We start from the raw sequence: 14,600 nt of genomic DNA, 5'->3' as shown, positions 1-14,600 counted from the left end.
CCCCGCCGCGCCCAATGGCGAGGCGAGCTCCAGCCGGGGAGCCCCGCCCCGTCCGGGGGAGAAAGGCGACTGGGGGGGGCGGGAGGACTACATTTCCCAGCGGGCCGCGCGCGGGGAGCGCGGGGGGTGATGGGGGTTGTAGTTCGTGATGGGGAGGCGGCCGGCGGCCATTTTATACAAGGGTTGGGGGGGGGAGGGACGGTGCCTCACAGGAGGCAGCTCGGGGCGTGCTTAGGCACAGGGGGTGCCCGAGACGCGCCAAGCCGTTATTATTCGTTATTACTATTAATTTATTCATTGTAATAAGTAGAGGGTGGTCAGCCTTGGGGCAGAACACGCTCAGGTGTGTTCCAGCGGTGTGCTCACAGGATTTATCCCGGTTTTAACACAGCCCCACAGAGCCCCCGTGACAAAATGCAAAGCCCCAGTGACACAAAGCACCACATCACACCGTGGACACCCCACTCTCCCACCCGCACAGCATGACGAGAGCCCCAAGGTCCGTGGGTGAACGGTCACAAGCACGCCACGCTGGAAATGTGCACACAGCAGGACTCCGGCCAACGGGGACAGCCTCACCCCACGCCACGGCTCGGGGTGAGGAAGGGCGGCTTCGCCCCGAGGGAGGTGCAGAAGGGCTGAGTCATGGCCCACGAGGAGCTCCAGCCCTCCCGGCTGCAGGAGAGGTGTTTGAGAGGTGTTTGCGTTGCTCGTCCTGGGCACGGTGCTGCTGAGGTGGCTCTTGGCGGGACCTGAGCCAGCCTGCCAAGGAAATGTTTCATAAAAGCACACGTTTTCGCAAGAAGCACAGCCCGCTCTTTTTTATTTTCTTGCCAAAAATTGTCAAGCCCCAAAAGTTGAGTATGCTTTGAGTCCTGAAGAGTGTTTTCAGACCTGGTTTTAGACTAGCAGGTCCCCTGTGAGTGCATACATTGGTCCCCAAGGGCACAATGGGGTGAGGACAGGGCTGCGCCTGAGGCCAACCCTTTTGAGTCCCCTCCAGCTCACAAACCTGCTGAGTCCCATGCGGATCCCACATCTGTGCCCGTGGTTTGATGGTGTGCTACTACAGCTGCCTTTCTCTACCAGTGCTGTCACACCTTCTTGCAGGGGATGTCCTGCTGATTGCATCAGAACCACGCCACCTCTTCCCGCAAAGGGCAGAGTCTCCACAGTGGCAGTGCGATGATGATAGAGCAGTTATTACCTTCAGGACACGCTGCCAAGTCAAACAACGGCATTTCTAAGAGGAGGGTGGCCCTTTGTTAAAATGCCCTGTCAGAAATGGGTGGTAGGCTCCGAGCTCTTGCTTTGAGTGAAATCCCCCTGCAGGTCCCCCAGCCGTGCCCCTGGTGGTGGGAAATTCCCCCAAACTTCCTCAGTGTTCTCCAAGCTGTGGGAGCAACAGCACACGTCGCACCCGCAGCTATTTTAACCATGTCAAGGAGTGCCCAAAATCTTCCTCCTGGGGGTGGACAGTGCTGCGAGAGGCAATGCAACACGACCCTCGGCCACAGCTGCCTTCTCCAGGTCCCCTCTGTGGCCACATTTGCTCAGCCCACGTGGCTGCTTGGGGCTGGCACGGCTCCCATGTGTTATGGTCCTCTTATCAGCAGGGGATTAATCACATGCAGCTTGAACCATACACAGTTGAAGAGCTGTCATAGCAAAGATTGTTTCAGGGAAGCCATCACAGTAAATATAATAAAGGATCCTGGAGAAAAGCTTCCTCGAGTCAGGTGCCGCCAGGTACAAGCGTACACCTGAAAACCTTCAGTGCCACCTGCCAGGCAGAGGCTTCGGGTCATCAGCCCTGACCTACCCGTACAGTTCGGCACTTGCTAAGCTTGCTTCTCAAACGCTGGCTGATAAGATGAGGAGTATGATGGTAAAACAACATCACAGCTTACCCAATCTCCCTGCTGGAGCCTGTAATTAACCCTGAGAACAATGCACGTAGGCGACACGGGAGCAAATATTTGCTTGGGATCCTTATAAAGCACTGCAGTTTGCAGAAGGAGCAGCAGTGCTCACAGCTGCATTTTCCCTTGCCCAGCATTCCCATTCGGCTGGGGATGGCCCTCCCCGCTGGGCAACCCTGCAGAAAAGCTGAGGCCAGGAGCACGCAGCGTCTCGGCAGCTTTTGCTGGAGGAGGGAGGCCTGGAAAGATCCCTGCAGCTGCATCGTGTTTGGCACTTGTTGGCTTCTGCTTCTCACACAGTGAAGCACGGTGTGGGCAACGCCAGGAACCAGGCTGGCACGGGCTGAAGTAAAGCTCTCAGCTAGGCCTTTGTGTTTCAGCACCTCCAAGCTGAAAATGCGAAGCCTTACTTCTGATTTTTCATAGGATATCCTCACCTTCTCCTTACAAAACCTTCTTTTCTTCCCCAAGTGTTTTGTTATTTTTTTTCCTTAATGTGTGATTTAATTTGCACAAAGCTCCTTCTTTTTCTGACTATTGATCTTGGCTCCTTACTGTTTAAAATAAAGCAAATCCTTCCTAAGCGTGTTCTGACAACTCAACTTTTGTCTGAGTTTTCCTTCCAGATGCAATTTCCTGTTTAATTTCCTGACCGTTTCTTATTTAGTGAACGAAAAGCTATAAATTGCAAGATTGCTTCAGATAACTTCCTCTAACTTACAGCTGAACCGTTAACCTCTTGCGGGGGGGAATCCACTTGCGGGGGGAAATCCAGCGAAACAGCGTAAAACTTTTTTAAAAAGCCCTGAAACGTCTGGGTAGCCAAAAACTCTTCAGCTCACATCAAAGGGGAAAGAGCTGTGTGAGAAGTGGGATTGGAATAATTTTCCTTGCAAAACCAAACAGGAGAAATGCTGCTTCCAGCAGAGCTGCCAACTGCTCTTTTATCACCCAATAAATGCTGTGAGATAGATTTTTATTTTTATTTTTTTTTTTTTTGTGGGAGCTCCTGAGAAATGTCACCCCTGGCACGGGGCACCAGGGGTGCTAGTGGCATTTGTGCTGTGTTCCTGTGCGATCCCAAATGTGCACCCCAGCAACTCCTCGTGCATGCTTGCTGATTTCCTCTCCTGCACCCGTCCTGTGCATTACCTAAAGCCTGCGGCATGCCACGGTGTGCTGCGGGGCTGCCAGACTCCTGGATGTGAGACAGGGGTCACAGTGACCCCCGATAAACAGCAGATACAGTAGGGTAGGGTCACTGAAAGGCTTGCTCTGCGCGGTGCCTCGTTACGTTTGCTTAATGTGTCCCGGCACCGAGCCCCAGAACAAGCACATCACTGGAAATCACTGGTTTCAGCTCCCCCTTCCACGGGGACTCTGCCCATCCGCTGTGACACCTTCCAAAGTCAGCACTGTAATTTTTGGGGGGCCCGATGTTGTTTCTGAACGCTGCTGCGCTGCCCTGGGCTCTCATCACCCCATCCCGGGGCCGGGGAAGGCTGGTGCTGGCCAAACATAACATCACTGACAACTTGGTGCTGTGCTGGGTCACGGCTCGGCACTCCCCGTCCTACTGCGGCCTCCAGCAGGGGGATTTGAGGCCAGTGGCTTCCTGAGGAGGTCCTATTTCATCCTGAAGGATCCCACGGTTGTGCCAGTGCCCTGAGATGGGGCAACGACCCACTCCTTCTGAACACAAACCTGTCCCCACAGCCAGATCTGTCCCCAGGCAGTTTGCAAGCTCTTGTCCCCAGGTTTTTGCCCATCTCTGCTTCGTGGAGCACTGATGACCCTCGCCTGGGTGTGTGACCACACTGCAGGGGAGGCAGGCAGCTCTCCCCGCAGGCAGGGGGGACGGCAAACAGCAGTGTCTGGCAGGGACTGCGTGACCCAGTGTGGGAGCGTGGCTGCTTTCATCTCCAGCCAGCCGGCGCCGATCGAGAGCCTTGACATCTGGCACGGGTAGACCAGGCACGGTCCCACGGCTCCCAGAGCCCTGGTGGATGCGTGCTTGGGGCAGGAGATGGGCGGAGGTAATGCCAGTGGTCGCCTCCTGCACTCTCCCGCATCCCAGCACGGATTGTTGAGGCAGAGGAGTGAGCAGTGTGACACCTCCCAGGCTCCTACCATTGCCCTGGTCCTGTCCTAGCTGTGACACAACCAAAACCACGTCCTTGGCCCCCACGGGCTGGGGTGACCCCAGTGTGGAGGCCACTGCTCCATGCCAGCTGTGCTGTCACAGAGCCCCATGCCACAGCAGCACTGCTCCCTGTTGGCCGTGCCCTCCTGCAAAGAGAGAAACCAAATCTTGCCACAGAAACAGAGAAACGGCAAAACTTGCCTTTGGAGGCGTAAAGCTGTGTTTTTGGCTCTATTTCTGGGAGGACAGCGTGGGCTGAAGCTGCCCACAAGGTGCTGAGGGGCTGGGGGAGCAGCCCCTCATGCAAATTGAGGCCAAAGCAGGGCAAAGAGGCAGATGCGTGATGCAGCAGGGTGGCACAGCTGTCACCTCCTCAACACAAAACCAAAACTGCCAGTACCCCAGGCTGGGGGCTGCCCGGGGCAGCCATCCCCTGCAGCTTTGTACCGGTGGCACAAGGAGCATGCCAAATGTACACCAAGGGACGAGAAGGGCTGTAAAAGACAAAACTCCCCTGGCACAGCACAGGGACTGGGCTGAGCTGGTGGCACCATGCTCACAGTGGTGCAAGCGCCTGGGTCATGCAAAGGGCACCCCCGTAGGCTCAGCTGCTTCCTTTCCCATCTTGCCAAGCACTAAAATAAACCAAATTCCCACCTGGCTCCATCCCCTCTGCTCTCTGGCGGATATTTAAAGACAGGGAGGCAGATGACCAGGGGCCTGCGGGCCATTCCCAGGGAATCGAATGCCCCAGGGCAACCCTGCAAGGGCAGGAACAAACAAAACCCAAGTGGATGGTTTGCCTCTGCAGGCAAGAAAAAATGTTACAGGTAGGGTTCACCCAGGCCACAGCCCCTTTCAGCTCCCCTGCAGTGACAGAGTACAACCAGAGGAAAGCCCCACCACTGCTCTGAGCTTTGCTCTCCCCCTGGTTAGCACAAGGGATCAGCAGCATCAGTGGAAGGGGGAGTCTGGGGCAGGGATCTAGGGATGGCCTCAGCGCTCAGCCACCATCTCTGTGAGCACACAGCATGCACCACAGACACCAGGTTCCTTTACTCTGCCCTAGGACAATTGCTTTCAACTCACATTCCTGCAACAGCCCCCGTACGCTTCCTATAAAAGCTGCCCTGTTTCTGTACTCCGTTTCATCCAGTTTACCTGCCCCACCCCCCCAGCCTGTTTCTGTTTTTTTTTTTTTTTTTTTTTTTTTTCACTTACGCAGCCAAAGAACAGAAATTTCCCCTGGGCAGACAGTAAAAACCTCACCAGGAAACACCACGTCCCTTCACACCGCTTGTGCTGTGCCAGAGCTGCTAGGGGAGGCTGGGGCCAGCAACCATCACCCTCGCTGCTAGCACCCCCAAACACTTTTGTCCCTGCTTTTGTCCCTCAAGGGGCTGATTTTTTGGCGAGTTTTACCGCCTACAGCTCTTCAAGTGTTTCCACTGACTGTGGCAGATCTGGGTCAGCACCTCACATCCCATCCCCAGGCTTCAGATTTGGGGTGAAACAACAAGGAATGCAGTCAGAAGCTGCCTGACAAAAGCTTTATTTGGGAGCCCCAGCCCTGCTCTGCCTGGTGTTGGGAACTTGAGACCAAACCTGCTCACAAACCTGCTTTTTTCATCCCCAACTTCAGTGACAACCCACCTGCGTGTCCCTCAGACAGGCTGCAGCTGTGTCCCGAAGCCTGGTTTCCTCCCTGGGCGCTAAGGATGTGCCACGTACAGTGTGGGTTGAGCTGAGGTTACCTGGGCAGCTGAAATTTGGCCGTGTCCCACCTTGGAGCGCCTGGCCTGCAGCTGGCAGAGTGCATTCTTCACGTCATTGTTGGCTGCTGTTTCCTAGGGACATTTAAAAAAAAAAAAAAGAAAAAACATTAAAAAAAATAAATGAACTGTTGACTTGCACAGAGATCCCCTACAGGACAGGATCCCATTGATCCCTGCCCTCGAGCTGGAAGGGGACCCCGGCAGGATCACCTTGTCCCTGGGACAGGGATATGGACCTGGAGCCAGGAAACCCAACCTGTGCATGGCAAGGGGGATGATCAGGAGAACTGGGCTCAGTCTGCTGTACTTTTTAGGAACAGCAAGCACAGGAGAACCCTCACGGAGGTGGTCAGCAGCCCACTGCTGCAGGGGGAGCCTGGACAACCAGCTCCATGTGCCCCAGCATCCTCCCATGGGGCTCACAGCCACCAGTGCCAGCTTTGTGGCTGCAGGGCTGCTCAGAGCCTAAGGGCTGGCATTGTCCCACTCCCCACTGGGGACTTAAATCCTTAAATAGGTGATTGCAGGAGAGCAGCCGCAGCAAACGCTGTGGGGCCTTGTAAGGCAGGGGCCGGTCTCTGCTCATGGAAAAATTCAGCAGCTGGAGCTGCGCCAACCTCCCCCCGAAAACATTCCTGCAAAGGGAGGTTTCAGCTCCAGGGTCAAAGGGAAAAACTCAAGGATCAGTTGTCAGAGGAATGAAGCCCAGGCGCGTGTAGCTGTGCTTGCAGGCGGCCCTGCCGGTCCCGCCACCCCCACACCTAGCAAAACCTGCCTGTGGATGGGCCCGGCTCTGCAGCAGCAGCTCGGGATGGCAAAAAGGGCCGAGTGTGTGCCGTGAGGTGACCTGCCCTGCTCCTGGTGCACTTTTGGATTCAGCACGGGCAGGATAACAGGGAAAAACCTGAGCTGAAGGATGCAGGGATGCCCAGGATCCATGCTTAGCCCTGCAGCCTCAGGCACGCTCGGCCCCTAAGCACGGGGGCCACACCACAAACACCAGTTCCCACCCGATCGCCCCGCTCTGGGAACACACAGACACACTTCGAGGCAGCCCCTGAGACCGGTGCCTTGAATGCTTTGATATTCAGATTTCTCCGGTGGAGGCCTAGATCAGTCACAGCTATTTAAATCCCAGCCTGTCACCTTTTCCAGCATCGCTTCCAAGCAGCTTTAGCGGCATATTGCGGGGCTGGGAGCCCTGCAGAAACCAAGCACGTCCGCGGCGGGGTCGCTTGTGCAACGCCACAGCCGTTCCTTGTGGTCTCAGAGCCGAAACGCAGGCTGGGGGGCACTGGGGAAGTGCTCTGGTGCCGGCTTCTTCCCCCTGCGCTGGGGTTTAGGAAACACAAACCCCAAATGCTCCACGGAATGAAGAGTGGGAACTGAGGCGCTCACAACGCGGCTCGCACCCTTGACCCTAGGCACTGCTCGGGGCGTGACGGGAATGTCCCTCTCCCAGCTGCTCTGCTGCCAAGACACCCTGCCGGCCACGTTGCCCCAGCAGGGCCAAGGGGTGACTCCATGGCTCGCCTCTGACCGGCGGGGACGGGCGGTGACGTGGCCGGTCCCGTGGCGTGGCACGCAGGCACAGGTGAGTCAGTGCCTCACAGGCAAAGTCTGGGCCACCTGGACGTACCCAGCCGCCCTTCAGACTCAGGCAGCTCGCACCACTGAGGTCCACTGAGGTGCCCCCGTGTCCCCAAAGCATCGCGGTTGCTCACAGGAACCCCAAGGGGACCCCAAACCAAAGCGGGGTGGCTAAACGAGCACAGGGGTGGGCTGCCAGGGGGTCCCATCACCCCCTCCCCACTGCGCTGGGAACACCCACACGCTTTCTGTGCTTCAACTAAAATCAGCCTCGGCGCCTGCTGCTCTGTCACGAGCTGAAGGAGGGGGATCTTTCATCATTTAATAATCATCGAGAATTTCATTAGCGGCCCCTTCAGCCGGGCAGGGCCGGGCTCCCACCGCCAGATGGCGGCTGCGGGCTCCCCGGCGTCCCTTGCGCCCGCCCGGGCTCGGCTGAGGCGGAGGCGGCGGGGCCGGGAGGATCCCGCGTCCCTTCCCCGCGGCCGGGGGGGCTCTGAGGGGTCCCTGCTGCCGCTGTGGGCAGCCCCCGCTTCTTATCCGTGCCTGGGGGGGGCTGTAGGGGGAGGTGGGTGCTGCCCGAGCCCGCTGGCAGAGCCCAAAGGGGTCCCGCAGCGGGCTCCTTCCTCAGCCCCTGGGCTGCAGCATGGTGTGTGCGCAGGTGGAGACGAGCCCCAGGCGCTGCTGGCAGAAGGTGCTGTACGAGCGGCAGCCCTTCCCCGATAACTACGTGGACCAGAGGTTCCTGGAGGAGCTGCGGAAGAACATCCACGCCCGCCAGTACCAGTACTGGGCCGTGGTCTTCGAGTCGGGGGCCGTGGTGCAGCAGCTCTGCAGCGTCTGCGTTTTCGTCGTCACCTGGTGGTACATGGACGCCGGGGTGCTGAGCCCACAGGGGCTGTTCGGGGCGGCCCTGGCCTCCTCGCTGCTCGGCTACGTGCTCTTCGATGCCATCGACGCCGGGGTTGGGCGGCGGGAGAGCGGGCGGACGCGGTGGGCAGACCTGAAGAGCACGCTGGTGTTCCTCGCCTTCACCTACGGCTTCTCCCCGGTGCTGAAGACGCTGACGGAGTCCATCAGCACGGACACGATCTACGCCATGTCGGTCTTCATGCTCCTCGGCCACCTCATCTTCTTCGACTACGGCGCCAACGCCGCCATCGTGTCCAGCACGCTGTCCCTTAACATGGCCATCTTCGCCTCGGTGTGCCTGGCCTCGCGCTTGCCGCGCTCCCTCCACGCCTTCGTCATGGTCACCTTCGCCATGCAGATCTTCGCCCTCTGGCCCATGCTGCAGAAGAAGCTGAAGGCCCGGACACCGCGCTGCTACGTGGCAGTGACCGTGCTCTTCGCGCTGGCGGCGCTGGCAGGGCTGGCGAGCGTCTCCAGCGTGGGTGCCGTGCTCTTCGCCTCGCTGCTGCTTTCCATCTCCTGCCTCTGCCCTTACTGCCTCATCCGGCTTCAGCAGCTCAAGGACAACATCCACGGGCCGTGGGACGAGGCAGAAATCAAGGAGGACCTCTCCAGGTTCCTCACGTAGGCCTGGCCAGGGGGGAGAGGGGCTCTGTGCTGCAAGCAGCACGGAGGGACTTTTCTGGGGGGATCCCCAGCTCAATAAAACCTCTCACACAGGGAAATGTGTCTGTGTGTGCTCTGTAACAGCCCTGCAGCAGGGTGGTGCCTGGCAGACCCACGGTGGTATTTTTGTCCAGCTCTGGCCATCGAGACAGAGGGACGGGGCAGAATCCTGCAGAGGGATGAAGCTGCAGCTCAGCACACTCTGTGGGTGCACCCAGCGGGCACCCAGCCCGGCCCCAGGGTGCTGCAGTGGTGACAGGGCCCAGCCTGGTCCTGTCCGGCACAATCTGTCCAGTGTCCGTCTGTCCAGCTCCGCACATACCGCAACAGAGGGCGCTCCTGGCAAACAAGTCAAGCTGGAGGCCAGCCTGGGACGAGCCGGCCTTGCTGTGCTGTTGAGTTGTTTTCCATCACACACCAGGGGCAGGTGGTCCAGCAGGGCACGAACTTGGGCAAAGCAGACACACCTGTATGCAGATGCACACCACCAAGTGTCTGAGACCGCCAGCACCTCTGCAGACCACGGGACCTGCAGCAGCTGAGGCTGACAGCTCTCATTCCTGCGGTGTTTCACCCTGCTCCTTTCGGTGTAAAGGCCACTCAGACCCCTCCTACCCTGGAAGCAGTGCAAGGAGGTGTTTAAACCATCCCAGTGAGTTTTCCTGTAAGATGCAGCAGCACCAGCTTTGCACGCATGCTCTGGGATGGTGAAAGATGACAAGGGCAAGGCACCCCGCTGCTGCAGAAGTGTGAGTTCCTGCTCGATTAAACCCACCGAGTGTGAAGGGTTTTTTTGCAGGCAAACGGCTCACGTGGAGCACTGGCGTCTTCCCAGCGAGCAGGCGCTGGCTCCTTGGGCTTCCTAGGAAATGAGAACCCACTGCAGAGCCTCCAACACCTCCAGCGCTTTGTTATGACATTTGCCAAGTTTTAAATGTTGCTGTTTGTTGTCATGGTGACAACTACATCTCATTTTGTTTTTAATTAAAGAAAACCTGCAGAGGTTTAGAGTATGTGCTCCAGGCTCGCGGGGAGCGCGGAGTAGCCAGATGCTCACAATCAAGATGACATTCTTCAGCCCTTCAGAAAGAAAATCATTTCTTCACGAGGAGGTTCCCAAGAAAGCCAGGCAGCTGCCAGGGACCAGGGGGCCCCGTCCTGTGTCAGGCTAATGCCACTGCAATGCTGCCACCCCAAGCAGATGCACAGAGTCCATCGGTAGGGCAAGACTCCAGTGGGATTGGTGTAAATTTAAGAAGTTAAAAATTGACAAAGAAAGGAATCAAATCTAGCCTGCCCGGCTCCTGCAGTTAATTTCTGTCTTGGTAGGGGCCGTGCTAGCAGCAGTCAGGTTTACTTGAAGCTGCTGCTGCACAAACACACCGCTGTCCCCAAACTGTTCCTAACTGCAGTCATAAATCTTTGTGGTTATCAATTGCTGGTGCATCTCAGGTGGAGCACACGCCTGACTCCATTCTGAATGTGCAACATCCAGGATAATGGGGACGAACCGGTGTGTGCATGGGGGCTGTTTTCATCGTTAGGCACAGCACATGGGGCTGGGGGGCAGCTGTCCCTCACCACCAGCTCAAGGTGGTTGCAGGGATCTGATGGTTCATTAGGCTAATGCAAACAGGGCAAGGTAGCCTCGGGGTTTTTGTTTTGAGGCTGGATTTAAGGCTACAAGAAAGCATAATTTCTGCCAGACACATTCACCCGAAGTAAAATGTTTCCTAAAAATTAATCCGCTCAAATTCAGACTCTCAAAAACAACCCTGGGTTAGGAAAAGTGCAAGTATCAGTTCCCAAGGTATGATTCCAAGTGGCAATGGGCACGAAGTAATGTGGCTCTGGGCAATAAGGGAGCTAGAAACACAAGGACTAGCAGAGACTCTGTGGCTCTGTGTTGCTCCCCCAGCAAAGCTTCATCTCAGACCCTGAGGAGGACTCGAAATGATCCAGAGTCCGTGCTCTTACCTTCACTGGAGCTCTCTGCTTGTCTGGAGCTGCTCGGTGCACAGCAGGACAGCCCCACACTGGGATGTTCGGGTCACCTGCTCTGCTGGGGAATGGCCATGTCCAGGAGGAGGAGGAGATGGGTTCCCAGTGGGGTGGCCTCGAGCTGATGGAGACCTATTGGGCAAGTTGAGGCTAGCCATGGCATGTGGTGGCTGTGCCACAATCGTATCAACCCCAACTAGACCCCAGTGGGTCACTACAAACAGATCCCTGGGCTTGGATTGATCCAGCAGGCCACCTCTGCCTGGCTCCAGCCAGGATTTGTCCTGCTCAGCTTGCCGCAGGCAGCTTCATCTCCACACGCAGCCACAAGCCTCTGTTCTGCCCTGCTGCTTCCTTTCTGTGCCTCGTTAGCCTGCACACTCTGCAGCACTGCTGGAATAAATGGCCATAATGAGTACGTCTTTGTGCCTGAGGTCAGAACATGCCCTACAGAGCAGAACTTAGCCATAACTGTGTTCAACTCAGCAGTACAATCGGATGCCCTTTGAGCACTCGCTACCTGAGCCTCGTTCTGAGGCTTTGCTGGTGCCCACGATGAGACCAAGCAAAGAAATAGGTCCTTTGTAGTTCGCACGTAGCTGAATCATCATCAACCACCTCTACAGAATTAAACTTTTTAAATACAAATTACTTTGTGTTACAAAAGCGCAGTTCCTTTCTTTCTAGTTGTCATTCCCAAGTCCCACTGAGATGCAGCGCCTCACTGGGACGTTTTCTTGTGATTTGAATCTGGCCCAAACGCAAGTAATTGCACGCTGGCTGGGGCTAAGCCGTGCTCCTGGGGGAGTCGCTGCCACGTGCCGTCTGGAATCTCCATCTACAGAGCGTGCAGCAGTGAAAGGCAAGCGGCAGCCACCCACAGCAGCCCCAGCGGGCTGGCAGGGGCCTCTGTCCCTCCTGCACGTGGGAGACCAGCGTCTGGGAAGCCTGGAAACAGTGAAGCTTTAGTCTTTGAAGGTAAGACCTTTTTATCTCTCCAATTCCCACAGTAATCGCTAGGCTTTGCTCTGCACGTCACGTAGCTTTGTGCCACGAGAGGCAACGGCAACAGTCTGAGCGATCAGGAAACCAAAACAAAGATTTTGGTCTGAAATCATCCCCTGAGCAGCAGCCTGGGATGCATAATGTCACCGGCTGGGGTGCAGCACCACCCGCCTTCTCCCCCTACCCACAGAACATATGCCATTGCCAGATGGAAATGGCACAGACAAGGTTAAACGGCTTCTTCAGAAAGTCACCCCACGAGCTGAAGCCAAAGCACGTGGCCAAGGTTTCCCAGCACAAAGGCCCTTATGCTAACCAATCCCTTCTACTATTTATGAGATTTTAGGAGTAGCTACCTGAAAACCATGAAGTTCAGTCCTATCTCCAACAACATTTTTATCAAATACTTCTGAAGAAGGTAAACGTTTCTGTGAAAGATATAACACTATAAAACGTCCCCTGAAAGAACTTTGTGCCTTACATCCTAACACACTGAGGTTGGCTGGCAGACAGGAGGGCAGCAGCAGTTTCTGAGGTGCAGTAGATAAAGCCTTAGAAATAAAATATCAGCCACCTTTTGTCATTGCTTCCTTTCTCAGTACCACGCCATACCATAGAGGGAAAGCAGTGAGAGCTGCCCTAGTACAGAACAGGTTCTTGAACAACCTGGAAAAAAAAAAGTAGCTTGTAAAATTCAGCCTGGTCCCATTCTCTCTTACCTCAGAGGTGAAGTGAAGCCAAAACCTCCTGCCTCTTGCAGAGCCAGCTGGGTACAGATGTCATCTCTCCTGCAATCCTGAAAAGCACAATTCCTGAATGCTGTTTTTGTTGTTTGTTTTGCCTCTGTCTCTGAGGGCAGCGAGTTCCACTGCTGAGAGATGCAGCAAAGTAAGCCAGCCCAAGCTCACTTCTCGTCCTACCTTTTGGAAGTTATGTTCACACGACCATTAGGATCCTCTACTTCTCCCTTTAACCAGGGTGCTGGGAAGCACATTGCCCATCACTATTCTCTTTCCAGCTCCTGCAATTCCTAGTCTAGTACATACAATTCAGAAGTCTAGCAGGAATGATTATCTCCCTAAGAGTTACTGTACTTGGCATTTTTGTGTTTTCCCCACTTTCTGCTAATACCTTTATTGTTTCCTTTGTTGTACTCCATCAAAAGACAAAGCCTAAGTGAGGTGCAAACAAAAATCTGTACAAGTCTGCAGCTCTCTGGGCTTACAACCCCCTATCATTTGAGCAAACTCATTTACCAGCATGGTGGGGCAGCAGTTCCCTGGATAGAGGAGTTGTCAGAGGGGTCCTAAATCAGCTGCAAGAACTGCTCCAACTCGGCAGAGCTTTGTCAGACCTGGCTTATTTATCTTACCTGGCCTGCTTATCTTTCACTCGGATGCCAGAGGGACAGAAATACTTGGAATCCCAGAGGTAGCTACCTGCAGCTATTTGAGCTCTGATGCTCCAACGAGGTCAGCTCGCAGAGAATTTAGAGGTTTAGCTTGAAAAAAGCGGTGAGAACAGCTGCGATGTGTCTATAAGTGTGCAGATTCATCAGCAGAGAGACTGCTGCGATCTTCAACTTTCCACTCAGCACGCAGCCAGGTGCTGCTGCGGGTGCGTTAAGCATCTGTTAGGAGCCTTTTGCAGTCTCTGTTGTTCAAGACGTTGATTATTCTTCTTCCTGCTAATACTAAGCCAAAGGTATTTACACTGAGCAGTCCTGGTGGCTTGTGAATTCAGAAATTGGAGGTGGAATCCCAGCAGTATGTCCCTCCCTCCAACACCTCGGAGGGTGGGGGTCTCCACAGAGCACAGGCAATTGCTTTTGTGGAAGGAGCATTAATGGCTCCATTTGAGAAGCAGTAGGTAAATCCTTCAATAGAAAACCAGCACACATTCATTTTGTAGCCAGACTTTTATTTTCTTTATATCCAGGCTTATCATTGACATCTGAAAATAAAATATTTCATTTACAAATAGACTAGTGCAAATTAAAGATAATTTTGGAGAAAAGATGACAGACTGCACATAACAAAAAAAAAAAAAAAAGATGTGTGTGTGTTAGGACGATCTTCCTGGAACAGCTGGAGGAGGTCGCCTAGGAAAAAGACAAAAAATAACCCAAAATTCAAGGGGAGGGGGAGAAGAGATTTAAAACAAAAGGTCGAGATACAATAGAATGACTCATATACAAATTTATCTTAACAAAATGGGTTAAGGAAAAAAAAGGCACCGAACATGCACAGTGAGGAAAAGAGCAAGAAGGAGATTAGAATCAGCTGGCTATCAGCACAGCCTCTGCTTTCATCCTCACCATTTCCCATCTGATGTGCTGGCGCCAGAGAGCTAGGACAACCCCATCACAAGTGTGAAGGTTGCTGCTCAGAGGCTTTCTACTTTTCGTGCAGGAAATAATATCCTCCTAGAAGAGCTTTCCTCTAGCCAGCCTTAAAATCTACACCACTACCTGCTGCAAACGCTGCTCTTGCAATAGAGCTTTTTCAAATGAGACTCTGATGAAATCAGGAGAGAGTGAACAAGATGTGTCTATGAGCTGGACTGGGGTATCTGAAGGGAACCTTG

At 54.8% G+C, this 14,600-nt stretch overlaps 2 protein-coding genes and 1 long non-coding RNA gene across 3 annotated transcripts in view; 1 reads left to right on the top strand and 2 right to left on the bottom strand.

Moving 5' to 3' along the window:
* Positions 1-14: 14 nt before the first annotated feature.
* LOC137860458 (uncharacterized) lies at positions 15-11,118 on the bottom strand. The gene is made up of 3 exons (XR_011098921.1): positions 10,986-11,118; positions 1,013-5,912; positions 15-762 (listed from the first exon to the last, which is right to left on the bottom strand). It is a non-coding gene; the product is annotated as an uncharacterized lncRNA (long non-coding RNA).
* Positions 7,844-9,067, top strand: PIGC (phosphatidylinositol glycan anchor biosynthesis class C). The gene has a single exon (XM_068690754.1). It carries the CDS (start codon positions 8,077-8,079, stop codon positions 8,968-8,970), a length of 894 nt encoding a protein of 297 aa, XP_068546855.1. The 5' UTR covers positions 7,844-8,076; the 3' UTR covers positions 8,971-9,067.
* A 2,164-nt stretch (positions 11,119-13,282) lies between the features above and the next one.
* Positions 13,283-14,600, bottom strand: part of DNM3 (dynamin 3) — a 182,154-nt gene continuing 180,836 nt past the window's right edge. The window contains exon 21 of the mRNA XM_068690740.1: positions 13,283-14,115. Within this exon, the coding sequence (XP_068546841.1) occupies positions 14,079-14,115 (37 nt within the window). The 3' untranslated portion in view covers positions 13,283-14,078. The remainder of the gene's footprint in view (positions 14,116-14,600) is intronic.

Source organism: Anas acuta, chromosome 8, assembly GCF_963932015.1.
Source record: "Anas acuta chromosome 8, bAnaAcu1.1, whole genome shotgun sequence".
Classification (NCBI taxonomy): Eukaryota; Metazoa; Chordata; class Aves; order Anseriformes; family Anatidae; genus Anas; species Anas acuta.
This window is presented reverse-complemented; position numbering and strand designations above follow the sequence as displayed.